Raw genomic sequence first — 22,042 nt, 5'->3', positions numbered from 1 at the left:
ATATTCCATTTTCCTCCTCTTTGATAGCAGGAAACAGATTTTATAAGGTTTCTATTGAGTAAACTTTCAGAAATATCAAGGCACAGGATCTGGGAGTCCTGATGCCCAGCCATGTAATTGTGGCAGTGGTTAGGAAAAAGAATGATTATGCCTTGCTTTTTATTTTTATTTTATCAAGGAGGAAGTTATATTGCTGTCCTACTAAGTGACAAATGCCTGGTAATTTTAGTCTCCAATGCCAATGTTGATAGAACTCTAACTAAACACTATACATATATTTTCTCTAATCCACACACAATTTGATGCACTAGGGACCCTTATTGTGCCTACTCCCCATTTGAAGAAATTGAGGCTTAGAGAAGTTAAGAAGTCCCTGAAGCCTAATATCTACTAAGAGGTCACTTGGAATTTGACCCCAAGCAGTTAAAGTGCCTGACTAGGTCACCTGCTTCCTGTATTCTCTTAAAGGAGATGTCTTCTTAAGCCCGGCTTAGTTTAGAGAAGAGTGGTTAAAGTGTAAGTTTTTTGTTTGTTTGTTTGTTTTTCGAGACAGGGTTTCTCTGTATTGTTTTGGAGGCTGTCCTGGAACTTGCTCTGTGGGCTGGCCTCTAACTCACAGACATCCGCCTGCCTCTGCCTCTGGAGTACTGGGATTAAAGACGTGCGCCACCACCGCCCGGCTTAAAGTGCAAGTTTTTAATGACTACAGGTTTCCCATGTCAAATCTGCATTTGGCTGGTTAATTTCATGCTGGACAGAGAATGAGATACCACTGTGACAGTCTTCCTGGCATCTTCTTGGTTTATCTTTCCCCTCACTGAGGAGAGATTTTTGGGTGGGTCTCCAGCAGTTACTATCCATTGCGAGTGCCCTAGCCTCTGCATCCCGCCCCTCAGAGCAGCTAACGGAACCATGTGCCCTTGGACAAGCTCCCCACCCTCCTCTCCGTATTCCTTATACTTACACATGATTGACGTGTGCAGGTGAGCTAGTGGGATGTGGCTCAGGGCAGTGTTGCCAGACCACCCAGGTCTGTGGCTGTAACTCAGGTTCATCGCACACAGGAAGGAATGAGAGCCAAGGGAGGACCTAGGATTGCTCTTCAGTGCCAGGAGGGAAAGATAAAGACCCTGGAGCTTATCTGGGAAGATAGGTAAAGGGCTTATGTGTAAGCTTAAGGCCCTAAATTCAAATCCCCCAAACGGATGTAAAGCTGGGTCCAGTAGCCTGGTGGCCCTGTAATCTCTGTGGTCCTGTTGTGAGAGGGGAGGTAGAGACAGGAGCCACCCTGCAAGCTCCCAAGTCAGCTGACTGGTGAATACAATGGTGAAAGACAAAGAGGCTCTGTCTCAAAACATGTGCAGGGTGAGAACCAACACCCCAGGCTGTCCTATGACTTTCACAAGAGTGCAGCTACACTCACATGGACTCTCTCTCTCTCTCTCTCTCTCTCTCTCTCTCTCTCTCTCTCTCTCTCTCTCTCTCTCACACACACACACACACACTCTGTCACACACATACACTCTGTCACACACACATCTCTCTCACACACACATTCTCTTTCTCACACACACATATACATACACACTCTCACACACAAAACACACACTCTCTTTTACATAAATATACACACACTGTCACACACACACTGTCACACACTCTCTCTCACAAATACAAACTCTATACACACTCTTACAGACACATATATTCTCTTACACACACACACACACACACACACACACACACACACTCATACAGAAGGAACCAGGATATGCCATGAATCAGTAAACCCAAAATATATAGACAAGTTTAGCTTTGAGACAGGTTACTGATCCTCTCCTGGGAGTTGGGTGTGGTGGGAGGTGGGGAGCTTTGCCATGGCCTCTGTTTCCAACAAGCAAATTCTGTTACACTGTCAAGAGTGTGACACTTGGGCTGGGTGTTGGTGGCGCACGCCTTTAATCCCAGCACTCGGGAGGCAGAGGCAGGTGGATCACTGTGAGTTCGAGACCAGCCTGGTCTACCCAGCGAGTTCCAGGACAGCCTCCAAAGCCACAAAGAAACCCTGTCTCGAAAAAAAAAAAAAAGTGTGACACTTACCCAGCATGCTTGTGGTATTTTCCAGACCCTTAATTTAGTAAAAAACAACCAACCAGCCAACTGACTGACCAACCAAACAACCAAAACAAAATCCAAGACAGAAAACTTAGTTATAAACACAGTTAGTTTTAAATTCTTAGCAAAAACCAATAACAAAACCAGAACAAAACAAACAAAATATAAAGCAAAACCCTTTAGGCACTAATAGAACTGTCCAAGGCCACAGAGAGGAAGCAACAAAAGCTGCTTTCGAAGGAGAAGTGGTCAGTGGACTGACTTCCTTCTGTCCTAGATTGTGCAGAAGACAGCATACATAGTACTGGAGTGAGGCAACTTCTCTATCAGGGGAGGAAAGGGGCCCAGTAAGAGGCGGCTTCAAGCAGCCCTACTTCCCAAGGGGAGCATTTGGAACTGGGTTTGGAGAGACGGTGTCAAGATTTCAAAGGGAAGGGAAAAAGTCTGTGTCGCCAATGCTTAGGAGAGGAATACCTCAGCAGGAGGCAGTGGCTAACAGCAAGCTGGTCTGTCCAACATGCCCGTTGGCTTTACTCTATGGAGCAATGCATTCTGGTCATGCATACTTTCTGAACCAAGATGCTCTGTAATTTGCTTTACCAGGAACTAGACATTTATTTCTTTGTAGGAAAGAGAAAATTTGTCCTCATTCTTTCGTGACTTAGTTTTCAGTTTTCTTTTCCCTTTTCAAGAGTGGAACCTAGAAGTAGGGCGTGCTAATACCAGACAGGACTGCCTGCAGTTAGGGTGTGCTAATACCAGACAGGACTGCCTCAGTAGTTGGAGAAGCAGTCTGCGGAGGGAAGTCTAACTTGTTTTTAATAAAGACCCATTTGTATGAATAGCCATGAGATGTGTAGCCTCTGACAGAAGTTCATAAACAGTGTCTCTCACATTGGAGCTCTTGATAGACTCGGGCATCAGGGGTTGCATTTGATCTTCTACCCTGCAGCACAGGCTTCTATCAAGACGACTAAATACAACAGCATTATGGCATGTTTAATGTCAACACACAAAAAGCAACTTTGAAGAAATTGCTAATAATTTTACAGTTTAAACCAGGCAGCGGTGGCACATGCCTTTAATTCCAGCGCTCGGGAGGCAGAGACAGGCAGATCTCTGAGTTTGAGGTCAGACTGGTCTACAGAGTGAGTTCCAGGACAGTTAGAACTACACAGAGAAACCCTGTTTTGGAAAACAAACAACAAACACAAAACAAAAAGCAAATAATTTCATAGTTTACATTTCTAATTGGTACCAATCGCAGGGCAGCTACCTTCTGCCCTTTGTCTAGACCTATTTGGACCATTTCTTTCTAACTCATCCTAAATTTTTCAGTTACTTCAGAACTACAACTTTGTTTGGTTTTAATGAAAAAAAGTTCCCAAAGCTTTCTCTGCTATGTTTAGAATTCCTATGAGGAATTATCAGTAGGTGAAGGAAAAAAAAACTCAAAAGTTATATGAACTCTAGGACCTTAACACTGTGTGACAATAGTGGTCGTCCAGAGAAGAGACTTTTTTTTGCCATTCATATTCTGGAAGCACAAGGAGATGGGATTTCCCATTGAAGGCTGTATTCCCTTGCACCATCAAGACAGCGGGAAGAGAAGTGAGGCTTTGGTGGCTTCACTTGGACTAGCAACGGGTTTGGTTTCTGATGAAATGCACTGTCAGGTGTAGCAGATTCTCTGGTTTCCCAAGCCATTGTGCACTGAACACTCAGGTATGTGAAATGAATGACACTTGGCTGGAGAGATGGCTTAGCGGTTAAGAGCACTGGCTGCTCTAGCAAGGGAGCTGGCTTTGGTTCTTAGCACTCACGTGGTGGGTAACAACTAGAGTTCCAGTGGCAGGCGATCTGACACTCTCTTCTGACCTCAGTGAGCACTTTACTTGGTGCACAGACACACATATAGAGAAACAGTAGTACACATAAGTAAATCTTTTTGGAAAAAAAAAAACCACAAGGCGGATATGGTGGCACACGCCCCTAATCCCAGTACTTGTGAGTCAGAGGCAGTCAGATATCTGTGAGTTCAGAGCCAGCTTGGTCCATGGAGTGAGTTCCAGGCTACCAGAGCCACACAGTGAGAAAGCCACAGCAAAGGGTGTAATAGCATTTAGAAGCTGGAAAAGCAAAGGGACAAATTTTTTTTCCAGAGTCTGGAAATAAATGCAGATGTGTTGGCACCTGGATTGTAACTCAGTGAGACTCCTAAGAGAATACACTTGAGTCATTGTAAGCTCTGACTTTCGTGGTAATTTGTTACAGAAATAACAGTAGTAAATATAACCCAGGATAGCAGCATAAGATAGACACTGCTGTTATTGGTATTTATAGATGGGGAAACTGAGAAAGAAAAGGATTATGTTTTGCCGGCTGTCACAGGCTGTGAGGTGACGCCAATGTGGTTTGGGACACTCCTCTTCAGAGCTCATGTTTTAGGCTATTACGCAATTCCATCCTCCTATTGGGAGGAAGAAGGAGAAATGCGTGCAGGAGAGGCCCAGGAAAGGGAGCGAGTCTGGCAGCTGCCTAGAGCAAAGCCTGTCTGACTCAGAGGGAAGCTCAAAGCTCCTGGATTAATGGGAGCCAGAAAATAGTTGTCCCTCAGGGTAGGTTTGAACTCTTTTCTGATTAATCTTCCAACATTGCTTTGATCGTGACAAACAGGTTTACACGATGTCCTAGATACAGGTTGTTAAGCAACACTCTTTTTCCACATGATTCCTTTGCTCAAGTCACCTGCCATTTCTTTCAAGCACATCCCCACCTCCACCCCCAGCTACCACTATCTGGGAGCACTTGAGGTCAAGAGCTTTGCCACTAAATGAGACTTTGCCCTAGGCTTCTTTTTATCCTGACAGCAAGTGCCTTTTCTTGTTCTTCTTTTTTCCTGATGTTTAATAGTTGATGTCCAATATGACTAACCTCAGTGAACTTGCATCAGGAAGAGGACACGATCTATTCGGGGCAACTCGTGATATAGAATTTTTGTTCGTTCCTAAAATAAATCTTTACGACCCACACTCAGTTTTGATTTTCGCGAGAGCATTTGCCTCTCTCTGACTCCCCACTATTTTTTTTTTTTTAACGAGACAGGGTTTCTCTGTATTGTTTTGGAGGCTGTCGGTCCAGCCTGGCCTCGAACTCACAGAGATCCGCCTGCCTCTGCCTCCCGAGTGCTGGGATTAAAGGCGTGTGCCACCACCGCCCGGCCTGACTCCCCACTATTGAAAGCCCATCAGGCTCTCTGGTAGCTTCTATCACAGAGTAAGCGTGACTAAGGGCCGCCTCCACATTGCTAAGGTACCTGCAGCGCGCAGCTGAGCTCTGGCAAGTGCTACACTAATATACGGGTCTAGATAACCAGGGCGGGTCGCGAGGAAAACAGAAGGCGGTGGCCTTTTCCCCTAGGGTCAGCGCTACCTCCCCAGGGGCGGACCCCACCCTCTGCGCCCCACCCTAGCAAGCCCCGCCCTTCCCCGCAAACCCCGCCCCGCAGAGCCTCGCCGCGCTTGCGCCACCTGCCGCTCGCTCCTGTGGTCCGGGCGGCGCCGCGCTCGGCCGGTGCCTCCGCTGCCAGCCAAGATGGCGGAGGGCGGCGAGGCTCTGGGCACGGTCCCGGAGCACGAGCGGATCTTGCAGGAGATCGAAAGCACCGACACCGCCTGCGTAGGGCCCACCCTCCGGTAAAGCTTTCATCTGCTGCACTTTCGGGCCGCCCTGGCTAGGGACTCCTTAGGAGCCGGGCGGGGCGACTGCTGCCGGGTGCGCGCGCGTTGGCCCGACAGGTGGTGCGCGCGGGGGCGGGCGCTCGTGGGCTGCGGGACCCGGAGGGCCGGGGCACCTGTCACCGCGTCGCCTGTGGGTGTGGCTGCTGGGGTGTCTCTGACCCGGGGAGCCGCCCCAGCCTGGGGCCTTGGTGTGCCAAGGCCCTGACCCAAGCGCTGTGTCTGCGGCGAGGCTGTCGGCTCTGTGCTGGGGACGAAGGTCACCTGCCGGCGGCCGGCGTGACTGACCCGGGTGCCAAGTTGCGCCCTGGAGGAAACCCAGGCGCACTGACTGACTGCTCCGGGCGTGGGAGAATTGAAATTGAGCGGGAGACGCCGACACCTTTCTCCCCCGTTGCAGCACCTTTCTCCTCCGGCGAGACGCGAGCGTGGGCTGCAGGGGAGGAGCCGATGGCTTGGGTTCACGCTGGGGTGACGATGCTCTTGGGACAGGAAGCTTTTACTTATTGACAAGCATTATGTTTAATTTTGCATTACATTTTCACTTTATTTTTAAAATGGATCCTAACCCACTCTGTTTAGGAATAGTACCAGGTAATGAATCTTCCCAATAGAATATTAGTTGGTACGGGTACAGAACCATTAACAGTAGGTTAGACACTCTTCAAGAATTAAGGTCTTGTGTTTTGCAGTTAGTATGAATGAACTTGTTTTTTTAGGGAATTTGAGTCGAGTTGTGCCTTGTCAATAGTCTTTCTTCAGGCTACACTTCCTGAAAACGGAACTCTGTTTTCTCGACGTTAAGTATAGATAAAATGAAGTCAGTTCGAGTTGCAAATTCACTACCTCAGAGTTCCAGTTCATCTGGTGTACTTGGTTTCCTTCCCATAGACCTGCCACCGATGACTCCAAAAATCGTTTAACCCCCTTGGCCCTGTTTCCGTATTTGTAGAATGGGAAGGAGTGTTTAGATGCCCAGAAAGCTCAAAATATGAGAGACCTTGCCTGTTCTCTGCTGGGTCATTACCTCAATAGACAGGTTATATGTTTTTATTATACAGAGTTCTGCTATGATATGGGAAGGCCTCATTAGTGCTTTTTAAAAATTTTACTTACATGAATCTTTTCACCAAACTTTCATATATACTAGTAAAAATATGAATCAGATTCCAAGGAAACTTGGTGACTCTAGATTCTACTGAAGGACCCCAGTCTCGTAGAAGGATAGCCATTTCTTAAGTTGTTCAGGAAGCAATTGCTTTGTGATTCAGTACTGCTTTTATTTGCCACAGATCAGAAAATGTACTTTTGTTTTTGGTAGTTGCCCATCCAATAAGGGTGGAATGGAAAATGAGTCCTTATTTTGTTGTGTGACTCCTGGTGTTCAGGAGGCTGGAAATCAAGTCTCTTTGTTGGACCCTACAAATAACCCCATCACCCCATAGCAGTAGAGGTCACCAGGTTTAAAAATGAGACTGTGTCACTATATGGCCCTGGCTGTCCTAGAACTCACTGTGTAGACCAGGCTGGCCTCGAACTCATAGAGATCTACCTCTGCATGTTGAGATTAAAGGTTTGTGCCACCATTCCTGGTTAAATTTTAAATTGAATATTGTCTAAGTAAGAGTAGGAGCTTTTTGGAGGGGGATTAATTTGAGACAAAATAGCTGTGTAGCCTGGCTGTATTGAGCTTGCTAAATAGACCAGGCTGGTCCTGAATTTATTTGTAGCATGCTCTGCTTCTGTTTCCCAACTGTGGGGATTACAGGTTTGCACCACTAAAACAATGGTTTTTCTTCGAAACCAATGAAACACTAGTGTACCCTACATTTAGGTTGGCTGGGGAGATATTCAAAGGTTCCGATGTATACTAGAGAGTAATCTAGTGACTGTGCAGGTGCCTACCGTAAAGCTTTTATGGGATGTCAGTGTTACATCAGATTTTTTTTGTTGTTAAGAACTAGATTATAGCTGGATGGTGGCAGTGCATGCCTTTAATCCCAGCACTTGGGAGGCAGAGGCAGGCGGATCTCTGTGAGTTTGAGACCAGCCTGGTCTACAAGAGTTAGTTCCCGGACAGCCTCCAAAGCCACAGAGAAACCCTGGCTCAAAAAACAAAACAAAACAGAAAAAACAAGAAAAGAAAATACAGAAAGAAAGAACTGGATTATAGGTAGGGTCGTGATTCCTGCTGTAGATCTCTCAGTTATTTTCACCTCACCAATACCGGTGTACCTCATCTGATGAGCTGAGCAGGGTCTAGCAGAAATAGCAGAGGAAAGCTGAGTTCTCCCTTGTTCTCTCTCGGAATTTATTTTATTTTATTTTATTTTATTTTATTTTATGGGTATGACTGTTTTTCCTGCATGTGTGTCTACACTACATATGAGCCTGGTGCCAAGGGTGTCAGGTCTCTAGGAGCTGGAGTTATAGATGCTTATGAGTCCCCATGTGGGGCTGGAAATTGGACCTGGGAAGACGAGCCAGTGTTCTTAACTGTGAGCTTTCCCTCCAGCCCCTGAGTTCTCTCCTCCTGTGCTGGGGCACAGATCTTCTGTCTTTGGGCACTGGAGCTTCTGGAATCCTGTACTCGTGAACTCATAGGAGTTCCTGTGGTTCCCAGGCCTTCTGTTTTCCTCGGAATTGTGTTCCTTGTCCTGATTCTCCAGCTTACACAGAGCCTGTCATGGCAGTTCTTACTTTTCACGATAGAACAATCCAATTCTACAATAAGTTCTTTTTCTATTTCATCTCCTTCCATCCCTCTGTCCCTCTCTTTCTTTCCCTTTGATGAGGGGGGTCTCTCTGTGTTACTGAGAATGGTCTCCAACTTCTTGAGCTCAAGTAATTATTCTGTTTCTGTCTCCAGAATGCTGGAATTACAGTGCGTGTTAGCATGTCCTCATATGGGTTTAATTTTTTAAAACTTTGATGTAACTTACTATGGTTGTGTGTGTATGTGATATACCCTCCTGTGTGGGTGTGAGTGTGTGTTGTGTGTGTGTGTGAGTGTGTGTGTGTGTACTTGGTGTGCATGGGCACGTGCCATTGTGTGTATGTGGAAGTCACAAGCTTTATTTGGATTCCAGGGGCTGTGCTCAGCCTGCCAGGCTTGTACAGCAAGTGCTTTTACCTACTGAGCCATCTTGCTGGTCCTCATTTTAATTTCAATGCAGGAATAGTGTTAGCTGTAATCCATATAAACAAAAGCTTTGTGGACTTATTTCTGTAAGTTTTCAGAGTGTGGAAGAGGAAAAAACTGATAGTTACTCTTTTTTTACCCCCCTGAAACACTGTGTAGCCCAGACGGGCCTGAAATTCATGATAATCCTCTTCTATCAGCTTTCTGAGTGTTGAGGTTACAAAGATTGACCACCAACTCTGGAAAAAAACCGTTAAAAACACACAAAAGCACAGTTTCATTCTCTGTCACCGTTTTTCCTAGTATTATTTTTAATTATGGGTCACAATTTCAACTTTTGACCAATGAATGTGTCTCATATCAAAACTACTGGGGCATCCAGGTGTTGGTGGCGCATGCCTTTAATCCCAGCACTTGGGAGGCAGAGGCAGGAGGATCTCTGTGAGTTTGAGACCAGCCTGGCCTACAAGAGCTAGTTCCAGGACAGCCTCCAAAGCCACAGAGAAATCCTGTCTGGAAAAACAAAACAAAATAAAAACAAAACAAAAAAAGATTAGGTGTATAGTTGTAGTCATGTGCCTTGTAGAGACATTTTGATTAATGACAGACTTCATGATGGTAGTTCCATAAGATTGTAAGGGAGTTGGAAACTTCCTGTTAGATAGTAATTTCATCATTGTGGTGATGTCATAGTACAATGCATCAATGTCATATTTGTGGTGAGGCTGTGGTAAAGAGATCTACTATGCTGCTGGTCATATAAAAGTAAAGATATATAAAAGTAAAGATTGAGCCGGGCGGTGGTGGCGCATGCCTTTAATCCCAGCACTCGGGAGGCAGAGGCAGGCGGATCTCTGTGAGTTCGAGGCTGGGCTGGACCGACAGCTTCCAAAACAATACAGAGAAACCCTGTCTGGTAAAAACCAAAATAAATAAATAAATAAAAGTAAAGATTGTACAACTGTATGCTTTTTTTCAAGACAGGATGTTTCTGTGTAGCAGCCCTGGCTATCCTGGAACTCACTCTGAAGACCAGGCTGGTCTTGAACTCACAGAAATCTGCCTGCCTCTGCCTCCTGGGTGCTGGCATTAAAGGCGTGCGCCACCACCGCCTGGCCAACTATATACTTTTAAAGAGGCTGTTAGAGGTTTATTATTTACACTTTTGAAAATTGTTTTATTCTTTAAAAAGTTTTATTTTTTATTTATGTGTATGTGTTCGTGCCTGCCTTAGATTAGTGTACCATATGAATAAAGGTGCCTGCAGGAACTGAAGAAGGTGTTGGCTCTCTAGGAACTGGAGTTACAGGCAGTTGTGAGGCATCTGTGGCACTGGGAACTGAACCTGGGTCCTCTGGATGAGCAATAGACACTCATAACTCCTGAGCCATACTCTAGGCCCAAGTCACCATTTTAGATTCAGCTTTTTCTGTGTAAGGAAGCTGTAAGGCGGTGTTAGGTCCTAGGAGGTGAAGCATTGTTGTTAAAGGAGATCACAGCTCCGTGTATGGTGGTGTTGCCCCCAAGACCTTCCGGTGCGGCAGGATGTGGAGGTGAAAGATACTGCCATCCATGGTCCTAGGTAGACCTAGGCTCGTGTGTGTGTGTGTGTGTGTGTGTGTGTGTGTGTGTGTGTGTGTGTGTTTTCTGTTGTTGTGTGTGATAGTTGGTATCCAGCTAAGGTCTCCTGCTTGCTAAGCAGGTGGTGTCCCATTGACTTATGTTCCTGTGTCTTATTTTTCAACCAAAAAGTAAAAAAGAAAAAAAACAATAAAAGAAATTAAAAATATGTAGCTAGATGTGTAGTAGGCTGTGCCACTTGGTTTTGTGTTCATTCCATGATAAACTCATCTCACAATGCATTTCTTAGAACATAGCCGGTGAATTGGGGATTTAACTCAGTTATAGGGTATTTTTTAATGTGCGTTGAAGCCCTGAGTTGAAGCCGTAGTACCACCAAAAAAAAAAAAAGAAAAAGAAAAAGAAAAAAAAAAAAGGAAACGAGGGAGGGAGAGAGGAGGTGAAGGGGGTGAGACCTATGAAGAACATAGTCCTATCATTAAGTAGCATTATGACTGCATTTGGTTTTTTTGTTATTTTAAATGAGTCTTCTTATGTCTTGCTATTGGTTTTATACACACACAATAAGCGCATATTGCTGTGGTTTGTTTGTTTGTGGTTTATTTGTTAGAGGCTTTATTCCTAGGGTGGTTCTATTGGAAAGTGGTGAAGCCTTTAGGAGGTGGAGTGTGTTAGGGTTCTCTAGAGGAACAGAACTTACAGAATGAATCTATATATAGGGAGAAAGGAGATTTATTAGAATGGCTTACAGGCTGTGGTCCATCTAGTCCAACAATGGTTGTCTACCAATGGGAGGTCCAAGAATCCAGTAGTTTATTTAGTCCACGAGGCTGGATGTCTCACTAGTCTTCATTATACTCTGGATTCCTAAAGAAGTAGGCTGTAATGCCAGTGAAGGAGTGGACTTGCCAGTGAGAACAAGGGTTCCTTCCATCCTGGTATAGGCTGCCAGCTGAAGGCATGGCCCAAATTAAAGGTGGGTCTTCCCAGTTCAGAGATGTGGATTAGAAGTGACTCTTCCCACTCCAAATGATTTAATTAAGAAAAATCCCTCACAGGTGTGCCCAGGCATTCGGGTTTTAATTAATTCCGGGTGTAGTCGTGTTCACAACCAAGAAAGCCATCACATGGATGTAATGAGAAGTACTTGGGTCACTGGGGACATGGCCTAGAAGGGTGCTGTGGGACCCCAACCTCTTCCTCTTTTGCTTTCTGGCTGTTGAGGAGAGTAGATTTGCTCTGCCTTGTTTCCCACCACAGTGCTCTGCCTTGTCACAGCCCAAAGCAGTGACTTCCCAGACTGAGCCAGAATAAACCCTTCGCTATAATTATTTCAGATATTACTGTATAGTGACAGCTAAGTCACACACACACACACACACTCCCTCCCTCCCTCCCTCCACAGATCTTTGTACCTACACCCCTTCTCACTACCCAGTGTCTTGTGCAAACTCGGCAAATACTCTAGCACTGAGATATACCCTTAGACATGGATGCCAACTTTTTGACTATTATCTTATTTAAAGTTTTATCATTCACAGCTAAACTGTTTCCCCCACTGATTTTGTTGGACTTTGTTAGTTTTTGTGTTCCTGTTATAAAATGTAACCTAAAGCAACTTAAGGAAGAAAGGTTTGTTTTAGCTTATGGTTCCAGAAGGATAGAGTCCTCATGGGGAAGGCATGGATTGGCTGCAAGAGTAGGAAGCGGGGTGATCACATTTTAAACCCCACACAGGAAACAAAGAGAATAGCAAGTAGGACAAGGCTGTAAACCACCCCCACAAGCTCGCCCAGTGATGTACTTCTTCCAGTAAGGCCCCAATGTGGGATGTCCTTCTGTATGCTGTGAATATGTGTTGCCTTTATTGGTTGATGAATACAGCTGTTTTGACTAATAGCCTGGCAGACTGTAGCTAAGCAGGAAATCCAAATAGAGTTACAGAGAGAAAGAATGGCGGAGTCAGGGAGATGCCATTTAGCCGCCAGGGAAGTAGAATATGAGGTAACAAGTCACAAGCCATCGTGGTAAAATATAGAATATTAGGAATGGGTTAATTTGTATGTAAATCTAGCCAGTAAGAAGCCTGAGCCATTGGCCAAACAATTATAATTAATGTTCAGTCTTAGAGTGGTTATTTGGGAACTGGTGGGTGGGATGAGAAACCTCCAACCATAAGGCTCCACTTCCTAAAGGTTCCCTAATCCCCCTAACAACACCATCACCAGGGGATCAAATGCTCAAATACAGGAGCCAGTGGAGGACATTTCTCATTTAAACCACTACCACCACAGGCTTTGGGTGTGTGTTGGTTTTGTGGTGCTGTAGTCAAAGTATTGGAAGCAACCGCTGGGAGGAAAGATTGGTTTTGGCTCATGGCTTCAAGGATTTTAGGACATTATGTCGGGGAAGGCAAGGCAGAGCCAGCCCCTCAGTCCATTGCAGTAGGGGTAGGTAAAGGCTCCTCCCATCCTGCAGGACCAGAAAGTGAGGTGGGAACCAGTATCTCCATAGAAGATGGAGTGGGCTCCACCCCTGTAAATTGCATTTGTTTATTATTATTATTTAGGTGGGAGGTGGGTGCATTGCTATGGCACAGTGTAGAGGTCAGAGGACAACTTGTCGGATCCTCCTACCTTTACGTGGGCTTCAGGGATGGAACCAGGTTGTCAGGCTAATGCAGCAAGTGCCTTACCCACTGAGCCCCAGACCCCGTCTCTGAGAGGTTCCTCCACAGCTTCCAAAGATGACACTGCCTGTGGGGGAATACATGTTCAAAACGCTGGCCTGTGGGGGACATTCAGACTCAACCCACAATAAATGATGCATTTAGAAAATATTTTATTTTCTTCTTAAATCCGATATTGCTTTTTTTTTCTTTTCTGACTATTACGTTGAATGCACAAGTTGAACACAGTATAGGTGGGGGATATTCAGATTCAACCCACAATAAATGGTACATTTAGAAAATCTTTTACTTCTTAAATACGATGTTCCTTTTTTTATTTTTATTTTTTTCTTTTCTGACTATTATGTCGAATGCACCTGAAAAAATCTGTCTCCAAAATGCCCCAAGTCTGAGACTTCTTGAACACCAGCATAATGCCACAAGGGGGAAATCCCACACCATGGTTTGTTTTATGTTCAGTTACCAAAAATAGTATGTCAAATTACAGTTCAGCTCTGTGTAGGAGGTGTAAAAAGTCTAAATGCATTTCATGTCTCCTTCCCTAAGACTTTTGTGTTGTCTTATGTGTGTGCAAGTTCCTTAAAATCTGAAGGAAGAAGATAGCAGACTCCATTCGTCCTGAGCACTTTGGATTGGAGCTGCCTTGAATGCAGAGTGTCAACACCTTTTCTGTCCCCTAACTGCTGGGGACACTTTTAGTGGCCCTCCAGGACAGCTTTGGCTTTGGGACTACAGGAGTGTTTAAGGAAAGGCTGACTTTTGTCCGGGCTTTTCTGCACCTTTTCTCTTGCTTCAACAGTGGCTGAGTTGATGCCGATTTCCCACTAAGGAAACATTCCTGCCATTGCAGAATAGCTGCTGGGTGGTGGTGATCTGTGCTTCCTGTGCCGTGGGAGCTGGTGTGCTTGGTAAGGTGAGGCTGGTCTTCCTGCTGCCCTGGGATAGCCTCTGAGGCAGTGCAGTGTCTGTTTCAGGAAACAACCGAAGCTCTCCTTCAGTTTCTGCGCTTTGCATAAACATCAACTAACCCTGACCTCTGCAGGTTGAGACCTTGAGAAGAGAAGCTCAGGCCTGATGCTTTCCTGGAGGTGTCTTTTCCTTTTTTCCGTTTCTTCTGCAGTAATCAGTCTTGTTTGAGACTTTCTGTCCCTAGATGGCCAGTTAGTTGTATTTTATTAAACTATCCATCCATTCAAGTTTGTCAAATACTTTGGAGTTAAGTATAATTATATGATTTAATAATTTGTCCTGTTTTTGATGATATTTCTCTTGTCAGTTCTAGTTTTAGGCAGTTGTGACTTCAATCACTGACCCCCCCCCCCCACACACACTTAGGCTAGTGGCTTGTCTGTTGTTGATTTACGTGTGTGCATTTTGTGTGTTTGTGTGTACTTGTGCATGTGCGTCTGGAGGCCAGAGGACAGCCTGTTTGTTGTTCCACAGGCCCTGCACCTTTTTCCTGGGACAGGGCCTCCCTCTGTGTTGGGACTTTCCAGTCAGGCTCACCCTGGTGGCCAGCTAGCCCCAGGGATTCGCATGACCCTCTTCTTGCCCCACGACTGAAGTGTGCACCCACATGCCGGCTTGTTTCTGTCAGTCAGCTCCGACAAAAACTGATCCTTCTGGTCTTGTGTTATCAATTTTTTTTGCCATTTTTTTTATTGAGCTATACATTTTTTCTCCACTCCCTTTTTCTCCTCCCCTCCCCTTCCACTGTCCCCTACCCTCCACGCTCCCAATTTATTCAGGAGATCTTGTCTTTTTCCCATTCCTAGGTTGGATCCACATATGTTTCTCTTAGGGTCCTCATTGTGTTATGGCGTTCCTGCCTGGTTCCACAGCCACCTCAGAGCCTCCAAATAACACACGAGACATTATATTAATTATAATGCCATTAGCCAATGTCTAGGTCTTCTTTTTGGCTAGCTCTGACTTAATTTCTAACCCATAACTACTACCCTATGTATTTCCATGTGGTCTTATCTTACTGGAGAAAGATCCAGGTCTCTTACTCCATTGTGGTCTACATAGAGTCCCTCTGCCTAGGTTTCCCGGAATCCTCCTCATCTCCTAGACCTACCTATTGTGCTGCCCTAATGGCTACAGTGTTTTATTCATCAACCAATAAGATAAATATATACAAAAGACCGTTCCCCATCATCTCCTCTTTTTTGTCTAAAGAAAAAGAAGAGTTCCAACTTTAACATAGTAAAATTACATATAACAAAACAGTTATCAAATAAGAACTATAGTTAACAATATTTAGTCCATTAACATGTAGTGAAATTTTTAAAAAAAAATTTTTATTATGTATGCATATAGTGTTCTATGCTTGGACACCAGAAGAGGGCACCAGATTACGGATGGTTGTGAGCCATCATGTGGTTGCTGGGAATTGAACTCAGGTCCTCTGGAAGAGTAGGCAGTGCTCTTTTTTTTTTTTTTCTTCGAGACAGGGTTTCTCTGTGGCTTTGGAGGCTGTCCTGGAACTCGCTCTGTAGACCAGGCTGGCCTCGAACTCACAGAGATCCGCAGGCAGTGCTCTTAACCCCTGAGCCATCTCTCCAGTCCCCCATGTAGTGAAATTTAAAGAAAATATTCCATCATCTATCCTATTTTTGTGAGTCTAAAGTCTTATATATATACATATATATATATATATTTTTTTTTTTTTGTTTTTTTTCGAGACAGGGTTTCTCTGTGGCTTTGAAGGCTGTCCTGGAACTCGCTTGGTAGTCCAGGCTGGTCTCGAACTTACAGAGATCCACCTGCCTCTGCCTCCCAAGTGCTGGGATTAAAGGCGTGCGCCACCAACGCCTAGCTCTAAAGTCTTATATTTAATCCTACCTAAGGAAAACTATAACCGTAACTATCTGTCTTCAATTCCATCAAAGACCACAGAAGACTCTAGAATTGACAGAGACAACTCGCTGCCTGGGCAGTAACCGAAGTTCTTTTGTAATGTTCCTTCTTTGGGTCATAGGCCATAGTGTATCTGGCAAACTCCTCAGCAAAGCAGGAAACTTTAAATTGTCTGTCTGTATTGCAGTTTGTCAGTCATTTTTCTGTGTCCTGTAGGATGCCTGGCAGACTCTTCCATGAAGCAGGAACCCTGCATCAATGCCCCATCTTGTTTCAGCAGTCACTTTCCTGTGGGCCCTGCATGTCCAGTTCATACAGCAATAGTCAAGCAGTCCAGACAAGAGCAGTTTCTTGCCCCAATGGCTCGTCCTGCCATATTGGAAGCAAATCCCATAGCTAGTTTCTTTGATGTTCATCTTCCCTTTTGACACAGTTGGTGTTGCCAGGAGCAGTTTTGTCTCGCTGTCAAAAAAAAACTCTAAACCTTTTTCTATAAAATTTTTCATTAAATAAGGTCTGAACAAAAAAAAAGAAAGAAAAACCCTAAACCACTTTAAATGCCATATTCTGTAGGTCTTTGAAAGGTTTGAAGAATGCCTATCCAATTGAAATATATCTCTATATATCTAGAAAACCTAACTAACCTAACTATAAGGTTGACTATTATAGGTAATTATCTGTAATCTGTACTTAATTATACATTACATTTTTAAATGAACTATACAAACACAATACCTAAACAAGAGGAGAAATATACATATCACATAATTGATCTTAAATTTGTATCAGTAAATGAAAATCCATTCCAATATAAAGTATTAATTTCTATACCATAATCTTCCTCTTACCTTTAAAAAGAGATTGGTTGTGATCATTAACCATTTATAACCAATCCAATTTAAATGAAAGCAAACATCTATAAACAATATTTGGGAATGTGGGCGTCATTCTCTCCAAACTACTCTCTGCTGGTTGGGGATGCTGTTTATACCATGGGGGATCATGGCAAAACACAGAAACCTGGCCAAGTCCTTGTATTTGAAGTCTGCAAGGCTGCATCATCTCAGCTGTTTCAGATGTTGGAGCACCTGGGACACTTTCAGGGGGGTCTTGCTTCATCAAAGCATATTAGTCTGGAAGGAATCCATAGCTTTACATTTTCTGTGGAAACACAAGCAAAAACTTTTTTCAAGTAACCTGTACTTATACTTAAATGTAGAAGTCAAAGCATCTTCAAAGTATATAAGTTAGATTAATTCAGCAGTATTTATAATCAAATGTATCTTAGAAGTTGTTGCTCCTTCCTTAGCAATTAAAATATTTAAAGTTAACATACCATACAGTGTCTAGGCTCTCTGTGTATTTTCCATCTTTACGTGGCTTATTTATTTGTGTATTTTTGCTGGGTTACTCTGTTTATTTATGTTTGTCCTGGAATTCACTCTGTACACCAGGCTCGCCTTGAAATCATGGAGATTTGATTGTCTCTGTCTCTTGAGTGTTGGGATTATAAAGGCGTGTGTCAACATACCCAGTTCTTTTATTTATTATTTTTTCCTCAAGTCTGTGTATATATTTTTTATTATAAATCTTTATCTTTTTTTAATCACATGAGTTTTATCTGTTTGCTAATAATTGCAGTTTTGGCTACTAATGCAAATGAGGTAGCTGTTCTTAAAGGAGCCGCAAGTGTCTGCTTGCCTTGGAGAATGCCTGGCAAACAGAGCTCATCTGAGAAAAATGTTGTTACCAAGAAGCTGTGTCTGACATTTTTACTCTTTTGTTTTAAAATCCCTTTTTAAGTTTTCGTGAGGTTTTTATGTGGAACTTCGTAAAACCCATGTTGGGTGCCATTTTGTTACGGTGTTCTGGCCCGGTTCCCAGTCACCTCACAGTCTCCAAATAACACACGAGACATTATATTAATTACAATGCTGTTGGCCAATGTCTAGGGCTTCTTATTGGCTAGCTCTGACTTAATTTCTAACCCATAACTACTAATCTATGTATTTCCACATGGTCTCATCTTACTGGATAAAGGTTCAGGCCTCTTACTCTATCGTGGTCTACATCACGTCTCCCTCTGCCTAGGTTTCCCAGAATCCTCCTCATCTCCTGGAGCCGCCTATTGGCCACAGTGTTTGTTCATCAACCAATAAGATAAACATATACGGAAGACTGTTCCCCATCATCTTTGTTGCCTCGGTTCTCCGGGGTTGTGGCCTGTAGTCTAGTTGTCCTTTGCTTTATGTCTGATGTCCACTTACGAGTGAGTACACTTTATATTTGTCTTTCTGAGTCTGGGTGACCCCACTCAGGATGGCTTTTTCTAGTTCTGTCCATTTGCCTGCAAATTTCAACAAGTCATTTTTTTTAACCTCTGAGTAGTACTCCATTGTGTAAATGTACCACATTTTCTTTATCCATTCCTTGGTTGAGGGCCATCTAGGTTGCTTCCAGGTTCCGACTAGTAAGACGAGTGCTGCTATGAACATAGATGAGCAAATGTCCTTGCGGTGTGAGTGTATGTGCCCTGCCCAAAAGTCGCATGCTGGCTTTTCAAAGGTGGCGTCTGAGGATCCTACTCAGGTTGCTGTGCTTTCAAGACAAGCACTTGACCAGTGGAGTCCCCCGCAGCCTTGCTCCGTTGGTTTTCCAAGTCTGCCTTTCGGTTTTGTTTCCTAGCTCCACTGATTTCCTGACATTCCTTTCTGCTCTTCTATACTTCCTCTCTTTACTTTGTGACCTTGCCAATTTGGACCCCTTGCTTAATTGACACAGTTATTTAGTACTTTAGGGTTAAAATTTTTTTTATTAATTTATTTTTTACATTCCAATCCCAGTCCCCCCCCCCCATCTGCTCCTCGGAGAAGTGCTGTAGGTTTTTTCCCAGTGTTTTTATTTTATATCTGGTTTTTGCCCCAGCTGTGCCCATGTATTGGGATCTTTCCTTATTACTGTTTCAGAGAAGTTTTGCTGTTTGAATTTTGTATTTTTCCCATTGACATAACAGCTTTACATAGTGGGTTTAAAGAGAGTTAGTCTTTTTTTATTTTATTTATTTATTTATTTATTTTCTGACACAGGGTTTCTCTGTGTAGCTTTGGAGCCTGTCCTGGCACTCACTCTCTAGACCAGGCTGGCCTTGGACTACTACCCGTCTCTGCCTCCCGAGTGCTGGGATTCAAGGAGTGCACCAAGTGTCTCGTCTTTGTTCTGTGAACCTTTTTGTTCCTTTTTTGGGGGTATTAAATATCAGTGTTACATTTTTGTTTTGAAAAATAAATATACTACTCCACTTGCAATTTTTAGCATTACAAAGTGACACTAATTTTTTTTGCCCTGGATTCATATGTTCTTTTTGCTGTTTCTTTGAGACACTAACTCTTTTTTAATTGCACCTTTCTTAAAGCACATTTCTTAATTGTAAACTAATGTTCCCATGAAGGATTTTGGCAAAGCATTAAAGTGCGACTCTTAAGCCATTGGCAAAATGCACCTTAAGTCTGCCCTGTACAGCCTATACAAAATTTTATTTTTGTTAAATTTTCTAAACTGTTCTAGGGAAGCTATCTCTGTCCACATGCATTAATCTACTTAATTGCTGCCAGATTTTAAAATTAAAAATGATTTTAGCAATTGTTTATTTTAGAGGACAAATAAAATGATTATGTGTTGGGTACTTCTATTTCTCGCCCTTTGTATTTTACCAAGTAGTCAGAGAGTCAACAGGAAGGGACAGCTCTTTGGTCAGGAATGTGAAAACAGGAAGGAGGAAGTCTATTGGAAGTCTGTGTTGGCTGATTACACCGTTAGCCCTCCCATAGAGGATGTTCATTAGTGAGTATGCAAGCTATTACCCAGCCTTAGAGAGACCGCTAATGCCAGACCTATGAGTGTCAACTCATTACAGGAAGTAATGTTAACTAATGTTAACTAATGTTTCCTATTCACGGATGGGATACTGTTAGTGAGAACAAATCACAGGAACCCCACACAGTGAGTGGAACACAAGGCAAGTAAAATTCAACATTACAAATTTAGGAAAATATCCCTTCATTTTTTGGCCTTTGCTTAGGCAAGCCAGATAATCCCTTACAATGCGCGTCCCTGTTGAGTGCTACAGATGGACAAAACCAGAGGTCCATTTCCCAGCATCTTTACTCGAAGGGGGGTGAGGTGTGTTAGCTTTAGTATAGAAACATTTTCCAATATTTCAAATTTCAATTGAACTTGAATCAGGTTACCATTATCTTATAAAGGATTAAATTTATTTTATTAGATCTATTAATTTGATTTACGTGTTTTACCCGTGTGCTTGTATGTGCACCATGTATGTTCTTGGTGCTGCAAAGTTCAGAAAAGGGTCTTGGATTTTGTAGGGCTGGATTATGGGTGGTTGTGAGCTACCATGTGAATGCTGGGAGTCAAACTTGGGTCCTCTATAAGAGCAACAAGGGCTCTGAACTGTGTCACTAGCCCCTTATAAAGTATTTTAAGATCACATGTAGCAAGCTAGATAAACTATTTCATGGGCAAATATACCCAGAGTGGGTGTTTTGTAAACAAATCTTTTCGAAGATTCTCTGACAAAAGTGTGATCTTGTGTCTTATAGCCTCTCCTCTCAATTACTCTGAGCCAGAGGATACCCTTTGGGTTTGGATACCCAACCTATTTTAGGATGTCTTAATCTTTATTGTTACTACTAATGATTATTGTTATTATTTCGTAGCAGTACAATGTTACAGCTGATTTGGGAGGACGTTACTGTCAGCATCATAGTCCGGGAGGGTTTGGAATGCTGTTTCCTGTAATCTACCCATTTCACCTTGGCTTTCGGGCCTGGTTTCTGGATTATCGTGTGGTGCTTGCACAAATGGGCGGATGCGATGGCTCAGCTGGGTGAGGAGCTCGCTGCAAGCCTGCTCACCTGAGTGCAGTTCCTGGAACCCACGTGGCCGGAGAGAGCCAACTCCCTCAGATGGTTCTCTGGCCTCTATGCGCACACCATGACGTGTGCGCGTGTGTGCACAGGGCGTACACAGCACAGTAAACATGTAAGGTGAAGTAGATTAAACCGCTCGCAGTTCTGTTAGAAAAAGCTTGGCTATCTTACTAGTCCATGATTTTAGTGTCATCTGCACACAACATGCAAAAATCGTAATCTATTTGTAGGTCTTTAATGTTGATATAGAAAATGAAGCACAGTTTGATATTCAGTTCATTTAATTAAAGAGTTAGTGTTGATTTTCTATCAGCTTTTGGTATCAATAGTACACATGCTTTTTTTTTACTTATTTTTAAAAGCAAAATACTAGCTTTAATATGATAGTAAAATTATACTTACTTATTTGTCTCTCATATATTATATCCCAACCTCAGTAAGATTATTATTATTATTATTATTATTTTTGGTTTTTTTCGAGACAGGGTTTCTCTGTGGCTTTGGAGGCTGTCCTGGAACTCGCTTGGTAGTCCAGGCTGGTCTCGAACTTACAGAGATCCACCTGCCTCTGCCTCCCGAGTGGATTAAAGGCGTGGGCCACCAACGCCTGGCTCAGTAAGATTATTTTTATGTGTGTTCTTTCAGTACCTTAATGCTTACTAAGTGTCAGGAAGTATGTAATAGATAAAGGTTTATCTTGTGCCATGCTGGTTACTCACAGAAGCTTGAGATTGGAGAATTTTTGTTGTGTTTATAGTTCTGTTTCACTACTTCAAATACTTATTTTAAAGTAATGAGAAACGAGATAAAATAGATTTAAAAAGAAAAGTAGTCGAGCTCAGTATGTACCTTTAGTCCCAGCACCCAGGAGGCAGAGGCACGTGGGTCTATGTGAGTTTGAGGTCAGCCTTATCTACAGAGCAAACTTCAGGACAGCCAGGGCTACATAGAGAGACCCTGTATTAAAAAA

General features: G+C 43.4%; 1 protein-coding gene across 4 annotated transcripts in view; it reads left to right on the top strand.

Annotated features, from left to right (window-relative positions):
• The window catches only part of Exoc6 (exocyst complex component 6), a 145,052-nt gene that overhangs the window by 8,420 nt on the left and 114,590 nt on the right, over positions 1 to 22,042 (top strand). The window contains exon 1 of one of the 4 annotated variants that reach the window (XM_005063646.4): positions 5,648 to 5,810. The exons of the other annotated variants lie outside the window; for them this stretch is intronic. Within the exon in view, the coding sequence (XP_005063703.1) occupies positions 5,710 to 5,810 (101 nt within the window). The 5' untranslated portion in view covers positions 5,648 to 5,709. Of the gene's footprint in view, positions 1 to 5,647; positions 5,811 to 22,042 lie in introns of those variants that run through there. 4 annotated transcript variants of the gene reach the window in all.

Source organism: Mesocricetus auratus, unplaced genomic scaffold (genome assembly GCF_017639785.1).
Source record: "Mesocricetus auratus isolate SY011 unplaced genomic scaffold, BCM_Maur_2.0 Super-Scaffold_4256, whole genome shotgun sequence".
Lineage (NCBI taxonomy): Eukaryota > Metazoa > Chordata > Mammalia > Rodentia > Cricetidae > Mesocricetus > Mesocricetus auratus.
This window is presented reverse-complemented; position numbering and strand designations above follow the sequence as displayed.